This window comes from Chrysochloris asiatica, unplaced genomic scaffold, assembly GCF_000296735.1.
Source record: "Chrysochloris asiatica unplaced genomic scaffold, ChrAsi1.0 scaffold00078, whole genome shotgun sequence".
In the NCBI taxonomy this organism is placed as follows: Eukaryota; Metazoa; Chordata; class Mammalia; order Afrosoricida; family Chrysochloridae; genus Chrysochloris; species Chrysochloris asiatica.
In genome coordinates, this window is record NW_006408596.1 from 4,955,827 (window position 1) to 4,964,739 (window position 8,913).

Here is an 8,913-nt window from a genome sequence, read left to right on the forward strand (position 1 = left end):
TTCTTTTGTTAGGTTTGCCAGTGGTCTGTCGATTTTATTAATTCTTTCAAAGAACCAGCTTCTCGTCTTGTTGATTGTTTCTATAGTTTTTCTCTCCCTTCGATCTTGATGTCACATTCTTCTTCATGAAATTCAGCTTCTCAGATTATATGCTTAGCATACAGATTGAATGTTGTTGTTAAGTGCAGTCTTTTCGATTCTGACTCATAGCGACCTGTACAGGGTTTCCGAGGAGCTGTTGGTGGTTTGAACTTAGAACTTAGTGGTTAGCCAAGGACCAGTTCTTATCCTACAATACCATACCAGGACTCCAGTTTGAATAAGAATGGTGAAAGAACAAGATTCTGCCACCTACCTTTCCTGATTTTAAACCATTCAGTATCCCCTTGTTCTGTTTGTATGACTGTGTCTTGCTCTATGCACAGGTAAGTGTTCTGGAACACCTATTCTTCTCAATGTACTCTATAGTTAGTTATGATGCAAACAGTTGGAATGTATTTGCATATTCAATGAAGCTCAAGTAAACATCTTTCTGGTATTCCCTGCTTTTAGCCAAGATAACTCTTGGTGTTCCTAGTTCTATGTCCTCTTCTGAATCTGACTTAAAATTTTGGCAGTTTCCCGCTGATGTATTGCTGCAACTTTTTTTTTTTTTTTTTTGCTGCAAACCTTTATTTAAAACAAGTTATAAACTTTAAAACACAAGTGAAATATGTAACAGAAATCACCAATGAAAACTGTCAAATCATTTTGCTTTGGGTGCAGAGAAACTTGCTTTGGTGCACATACTTAACAAAAGGAGCTAGTCACTGGAGAAAAACATTGTTCTTGGCAATTGTTGTTGTTGTTAGGTGCCATTGAATCGGTACCGACCCATAGCGACCATATGCACAGCAGAATGAAACACTGCCTGATCCTGGGCCAACCTCACTACTGTTACCACGCTTGAGTCCATAGATGCTGCCACTTGGCCAATCCATCTTGTTGAGGGGTCTTCCTTTTTGCCTCTGACACTCCACCTTACCAAACATGATATCCTTCTCCAGTGACTGGTCCCTCCTGACAATATGTCCAAAGTATGAGAGATGAAGTTTGGTCATCTTGGCCTCTAAGGAGCATTCTGGCTGTACTTCTTCCAAAACGAATCTGTTGGTTCTTTTGGCAGCCCATGGCACTTTCAGTATTCTCCTCCAACACCATAGCTCAAAAGCATCGATTCTTCTACAGCATTGTTGTTGTTAAGTGCCATCGAGTCGGTTCCGACCCATAGCGACCCTGTACAGGGTTTCCGAGGGTGTAAATCTTTACGGGAGTAGAAAGCCTCATCTTTCTCCCGCAGAGCAGCTGGTAGTTTCGAACCGCTGACCTTAAGGTTCACAGCCCGATTCATTAGTCACTGTAAAAAAGGAAGTCCTAACAAGATGGGTTGACACAATAGCTACGGTGGGCTCGAACTCAGCAACAATTACGAGGGTGCAGGACTATTCTGTTGTACTCAGAGTTGTTGGATGACTCACCTGGCAGCTAACAACAGGCTCTGCAGGCTGCAGTGTTACCTACTGGTTCGAGCCCATGCTGCACCGGAGGCCCAGCCCGGAGGGGAGAATGGCTACTGCACAAGAGTGAGGCTCTTACTACTTGTGGACAAAGCTCTGGTGTGTCCTGCAACGTCATTAGTTCCTTATGTCATTCATTTTAGGTGCTTTTTTTTTTCTTTATTTATAGAATAAATCTAGTTATCTGTGCTGCAACTGTTTTTGAATTATTATCAGCAAAGTTTTTTCTGCATGTGATATTAATGATATTGTTAGATGACTTTCACATTCCATTGGCTCACCTTCTCTTTGGAAAAGGCACAGATATGGATTTCTTTCAGTTGACCAGGTAGCTGTCTTGCAAATGTCATGTCATAGATGACTGAGAGCCTCTAGCGCTGCATCAGTTTGTTGAATCCCTTCGATCTGTGTTTCGTCAATTCCTGGAGCCTTGCATCTTGCCATTGCTTTCAGTGCAGTTTGGACTTCTTCCTTCAGTACCACTGCTTATTTCTTACCCCTCAATTTTTGTTGTGAATTGGTTACAGACAAAATCATCTGTTTTATATTTTAAAAAAAAAAATCATACTTAGTTTCCTCTCAATGATTGTGATCCCCTCCATACAATCTTGCTTCCTCCCTGTGGTTCATATTTCCATTCCTTCTCAACTTTGTCCATAAGTAATTGTTAACCCTTTTGATTTTGAATGATTGACCATTCCATGGTGAGCACACCTTACTAGTGTTGTTGTCCCCCACTATATACCTATCTACTACTGGGCTGAAAACTGGGTCACGAGAGTGAGTTCCTTTCGAGATCTGAAGGGTGGTAAAGGGCCATAGTCTCAGTCTCTTTCTGGCCAGTCAGCCTGGTCCTTTTTAAAATTAATTTTGAGTTTTGTGCCATATTTTCTACCAGTCTATCTGGGACCTTCTAATATGATTCATTTCAGAGGAGTTGGTAGTAGTGGTGAGGCACCAGCTAGTTCTTTTGGTCTCATGGCAGTAGAGACATGTTCACATGTTCCATTGGACAAATTGATTCCAAGCATATTCAATTCTCATCACGTTTCTTCTTTCTGCATATGGAGAGACCAAGAGGTGCACCTTAGATGGCTACTCATGAGGTTTTAAGATCCCAGATGCTACTCACCAAAGTAGAATGTAGAATATTGTCTTTGTGGACTATGTTATGCCAATTGACCGTGGTGTCCCCTGAGACTAGGGTCTGAGGCCCCAGGCCCAGCAACTCATTGCCTTAAGATGTTTGATAAAATCTAAGAAGTTTTCATCATTTCTCCCACTGTATGCTCCACCACACTCATAGTGGTGTTTGCAGGAAAGGTAAATCCCCATGTAATACCACTGTAATGCTTTGGTTCTTGAGGATATGGTACCATTTGAAATGGCTGCTCATCATCTGATTATTTTTGGTACAGTCCTTCTATCTTCTTTTGATGCTTCCTGTATCATTCAATATTTTGCTCATGTTGTTAGTGCTGTAGATTCAGTTCTGACTGATAGAAACCCTGTATCGGGTTTCCAATGAGTAGCTGGTAGTCTAGTGCTTATCATACAATGCCACACCAGGACTCCCATTTTGCTCATAGAATTCTTCAATGTTGCAACCCAAGGTTTGATTTTTTTCTTCTTCAGTTCTTTCGGCTTGAGAAGTGCTGAGCATGTCCCTTCCTTTTGGTTTTCTAACTCCAGATCTTTGCACACTTCACTATTATACTTGACTTGGTCTTCTTGAGTGGCCCTTTGAAATTTTCTGTTCATTTCTTTTGTTTCCTCATTTCTTCCAGTCTCTTTAGCTTCTCTATGCTCAAGAGCAAGTTTCAGAATGTCTTCTAACATCTATTTTGGCCTTTTCTTTCTTTCCTGTCTTTCTAAAGACGTTTTGCTTTTTTCCTGTATGATTTCCTTGATATCATTTCACAATTCTTCTGGTCTTCATTCATTAATGTTTAATGCCTTGAATCTGTTCCTGAGACGGTCTCAAATTCAGGTGGAATTTAATCAAGGTCATGTTTTGCCTCTTGTTGTTGTTGTTGTTAAGTGACATCGAGTTGGCTCTGATTCATAGGGCCCTATGCACAACAGAATGAAACACTGTCCAATCCTACACCTTCCTCACAACTGTTGTTAGGTTTGGGCCCATTGTTGCTGCCACTGTGTGAATCCATTTCATTGGGGATCTTCTTCTTTTTAGCTGACCCACCACTTTACCAAGCATGATATCCTTCCCCAGAGACTGGTCCCTCCTGGTAACATGTCCGAAGTATGAGAGGTGCAGTCATACCATCCTAACTTCTAAGGAGCACTCGGGCTGTACTTCTTCCTAACCATATTTGTTTGTTCTTTTGTCAGTTAATGGTACTTATAATCTTCTTCTTCAACACCATAATTTAAATGAATTAATTCTTCTATGGTCTTCCTTATTCATTGTCTACAGTAGCACTTATAGACTTGTTTTAATTTTCTTCAACTTCAGCTTGAACTTGCATATGAGCAGTTGATGATATGTTCCGCAGTTGGCCCCTGACCTTCGTTTGGCTGATGATATTAAGCTTTTCCATCTCCCCACCAATGTAGTCAGTTTGATTCCTGTGTATTATATCTGGCGAGGTTCATGTGTATAATAGCTTTTTATGTAGTTGAAAAAAGGTATTTGCAATGAATACCTATTTGGTTTCCCAAAATTCTGTCATGTAATTTCCATCATCGTTTCTATCACCAAGACCATATTTTCCAACTACTGATCATTCCTCTTTGTTTTAGTTGAAATTAAAATAAAACCTTATTAAAAGAGAAAAATTAAGAGACAAGTTTACAATATTGCAAAACAATAAATAGTATAAAAATAACAGCTATTATAAAGTAAATGCCTCTGGTTACTTCCGTGAGAATATTAGATTAATGACACTAAGCTTGTCTTATAGCAACTCTGTTCTGGGTATTATCTGATCCCTCACAATCTTCCTAGGAGTTATCACCCCCCCATTTTACAGACAAGGACATGAAGGGTTAACAATGCTAAGATTCTTTTTCTTTTTTTGAGATGATAGGATTCTTTTTATGTTTTATTGTGAATTATGTGATAGGTTACATGGGAGAACATTAGCTTTACATTCATCCTATCGTATATTGTTTCTTTGCCATGGTTGCAAACCCTTCCATGCATCATCAACCAACCAAAGGGTATACCCTGCAAGCCTGACCCCTGGTCATCAGCACACAGCCCCTCTCCCTCTCTGGGTCTAGAGTCCCTAGCCTCTCCATCTCTCACATCATCATCTCTACCTCCATCTCTGGCGTCACTGGGTCTAGAGTCCCTAGCCTCTCCATCTCTCACATCATCATCTCTACCTCCATCTCTGGCGTCACTGCTTCTCTGGGTAGGGTCCCACACTCCGCTCTTATTCCTTGATGGTCCCAGGGACCTCTGCTCCTAGACTGCAAAGTCAATCTCCTCCTTTTGCTACAGAATGTCTACCTTTACATTTCCAACCCTCACAGTCAGTCCTGATAGTAATTATTCACTATTGTATCACAAGAGACTTATCCATTTCATCAGCCCCGCCCAGACAGATTGGATACTACTCAGTGGAGATTCTACCTTCCTCCATGCCCTCTGGAATTAGGCTCCCTCTTGAAAGCTTGTAAGCTAGTCACTTCTTGCCTTTGTAGACCCTCCATTTTGGGTAGCTAATGTCCAAGTTGCTCATCCCTGTCTACTCTGTGTATGGAGGGGGTGGGAATGATGCTTGCTGTAAAGATTTGTACCCTTTTTTGAGCTACTGCATCCATAGATGTACGTGAGATGGTAGCATTCTTACTGGAGACTTAGTAAATGCTCACTGTGGTGGCCAGTTGAGTTGGTCCTCACACTCGTCTTCGGGTCTCTACCAGTCCAGGTGTCTTCTGGAGTCACATTCATTGGGACAAGTGGCATAGATTTTGGAGGCATACAGATCTGAGTTTGAATCCTGGTTCAGTCATTACTACATTGTTGTAAGACCTCTTTTGGTGGTGGTGGTGGTTGTAAGTGCAGTCAAGTCTGTTCTGACTTAAAGCGACCCTGTATAGGCTTTCTGGGGCTTTAATAAATCATCACTGAAGTAGAAAGTCTCTTTTTTTTTTTTCCTTGGAGCAGCCGGCAGGCTCAAACCACAGACCTTGTGGTTCGTGGTCTATGTGGTTCGTGTATAGAACACTCCCTTTTGGGTAGAAGTGAGGATTAAATAATATTCATGTATGTAAGGGAGTGATGGGACAAGGTCATTGATAAGTAGTGTCCATATGATGATGATGGAAACATTATTTTCCCAGCATGGTCTATAGCTTGCAGCTGGTAAGGAGGATTGCTCTACTCACAGAACTTCCATGATTAAACAAAGTGATGGTAGTACAAACAGCTCAAGTGCCTGCTAGCCAATGAATGTTGTTGTTGTGAAGTGCTGTCGAGTTGGTTCCGACCCATAACGACCCTGTACAGGGATTCCAAGGAGCGGCTGTTGAGCTTGAACTGCCAACCTTGCCGTTCAAATGACTTTGCAGTCTGGTGCATTAACCCACAGTGCCACACCAGGACTCCAGAGCCAATGAATAGATAATCAAAATGTGGTCTATCCTTTCAAGGGTACTTTACTCACCCATGAAGGGAAATGAGCTTCTCATACCTGCTACATGACATGCGTGAACCTTGAAAACGTGTTGAGTAAAATTGGTGTTGCTCTTTACCATCAAATCAGTTTGGACTGCTGTGTGCAGAGTGGAACTATGGTCCCGAGGGGCCAGGTCACCAGGCTTGGCTTTCGAGACGTCTCTGGGTAGACTTGAATCGCCAACTTCCCAGCAAATCGTCAAGTGCTTAACTGTGTGCACCACCCAAGAACTCTCAAGTGAAATGAATTAGAAACAAATGGAGAAATATCATATGATCTGACTATATAAAATATCCAGGCTAAGAATATCCACTGAGACAAATATTAGTGGTTACCAGAGGAAAGGGGGTTAAAAATAAACAAAAGGAAGTGGTGGCCTTGGCCAGGTAGGATGTCTTTCTGGTCTGACAGGGAGAGGGGGGAAAGGGAGATGGCAGGACACTGAGATCCTGTGTCCCGTTACGCAGGCTGGAAGCCATGGCCCGTATGGCTGCTCTGAAGGACCGGCAGCAGAAGGACATCTCTCAGTACAACCTGGAGATCCGTGAACTGGAGCGTATCTATGCCCACGAGCACAAGCTCAAGTCCTTCCTGCTCATCAAGCTGAACGATCGCTCAGAGTTTGAGGAGCAAAGCAAAAAGGAGGAAGGTGTGCTCTCCAGGCCCCCACCCTTCTCTTTCACTCAGCTTACCTGGTACGAAGTCCTGGTGTGATTCTATAGGACCACAAGCACTGGACCGCAAGTCGGAGCTTCAAACTCACTAGCTGCTCCGCGGAAACCCTATGCAGGGTTGTTATGAGTCAAAACCATCTCGATGGCACTTAACAACATCTGGTATGTGTTGTTGTTAGTTGCCACTGAGTCTGTTTTGACTTACAGCATGACCAAAAGGTTGGTAGTTGGAACCAATCTTTTGTTGTTGTTACGTGACACCTAGTTGGTTCCGAGTTACAGCCACTTCTGAGGCATGGCTGGTGAGTTTGAACCACTGACCTTGCATTTAGCACTCTAGTGCTTATCCTACAGTGTCATACCAGGACTCCTGGAAACCCTATCCTATGGGGTTGCTATAAGTCAAAATCGACTCCGTGGTAATGGGTTTGGGTTGGAGGCCTCATGAGAGCAGATCACCAGATCTTTCTCCCTTGGAGATGCTGGGAGGGTTCAAACTACCAAACTTTCTGTTAGTTGACAAGCACAAGATTGTTGCAACATCAGGACTCCTGCTTGGTATATATGGTGATGGTGGTGGTTCTGTGCCGTGGAGTTGGTGCCAACTCATAGCGATCCTATATGGGGTTTCCGGGGCTGTGAATCTTTACAGGAACAAAGAGCCGCATCTTTCTCCCATGGAATGACTGGTAATTTCGAACTGCTGACAGTGAGATTAGCAGCCCAAATCTTAACCACGATGTCACCAGGCCTCCTTACTTGGTGTATATAAGAAATGCTTAATTAGATTTGTGCAGTGAATAGACAAGCAAAGCTTCTCCCCTGTCCCATGGAAGATTCTAGCCCCTTATCCAAGGCATGTTATTTAGATGATGTGACGTTGTAGGATAAGCACTGGGCTACTAGCCACAAAGTCAGTGGTTCAAGCTTACCAGTCCCTCCTCTGAAATCCTATACAGGGTTGCCTTGAGTTTGAATGGACTCGATAGTACTTAATAACAAAAACAATTTGTCTGGCACCAAGCTCCGGTGGTGTAGTAGGTATACATTGGGCTGCTAACCATAAAGTCAGCAGTTCGAGTCCATCAGACACTCCTCAGGAGAAAGTGGAGGTTTCCAGCTTTGGAAATCCTATACAGTGTCGCAATGAGTCATAGCACACAACCACCACCACCATCCGCTTGATACTGATCTGAGCAGCTGCAGTTTCATACTGTGACTGGGTTTTCCTTTTCTAGCTCTCAAAGTAAAGAAATATGGGAAGAAGAGCAAGGGGGAGAGTTTCGAAAGCTACGAGGTAGCCCACCTCCGGCTGCTCAAGCTGTCTGAGAATGGGAACCTGAACGAGCTCATCAAAGAATTCCTGGCCAAGGAGGAGAAGAACTTTGCTCGGTTCACCTACGTCACAGAGCTCAACAACGACATGGAGATGATGCACAAGAAGACCCAGAGGATCCAGGTCTGTGTTTCCCTGGATTCCCAAGGCCTGGCACCTCCTTACCCCCTCTTTCCCACCTCCACCTGCCTACAATGCCCTTCCCCAAAGCAGACATCTTTGAATACTCCATCTGAAAAGGGGGTCAAGTTAGAATCTGTTGGGGAGACTCGGCTATAGTTCTCCAGTGTTCCCCCTACATTCTGATTTTTCAGAAACTGATGTCTTTCAGTTAATGAATGCTGTAAATGTGTGATGTCGTTCAGTTAATGAATACTGTAAATGTGGTCATGCCCCACCCCCCAAATGAACATTTCATCCATGGCGGCAGGTGTCTTAGTTCTCCAGCATGGCGACAGCAGAAATGCCACAAGTGGCTGGCTTTAACAAACAGAGATTTATTTTCTCACCGTTTAGAAGGTCAGAAGTTGGAATTGGGGAAACTAGCTCTAGGAGAAGGCTTTCTCTCTGTGGGCTCTGGGGGAAGGAAGGTCCTTGTCTCTTTTCAGCATCTGGTCCTTGGCTCCTTGGTGGTTTCCATGTGGCCTGGCCTTGATCTTCCCCTATCTCTGCTCCCTTGATTGCTTGTTTTTGTTTTT

The 8,913-nt window shown here is 43.2% G+C and overlaps 1 protein-coding gene across 1 annotated transcript in view; it reads left to right on the forward strand.

The window, feature by feature from the left end:
* The window catches only part of CCDC63 (coiled-coil domain containing 63), a 48,593-nt gene that overhangs the window by 21,761 nt on the left and 17,919 nt on the right, over positions 1–8,913 (forward strand). The window contains exons 5-6 of the mRNA XM_006865495.1: positions 6,673–6,854; positions 8,118–8,338. Coding sequence (XP_006865557.1) covers positions 6,673–6,854; positions 8,118–8,338 — 403 coding nt within the window. The remainder of the gene's footprint in view (positions 1–6,672; positions 6,855–8,117; positions 8,339–8,913) is intronic.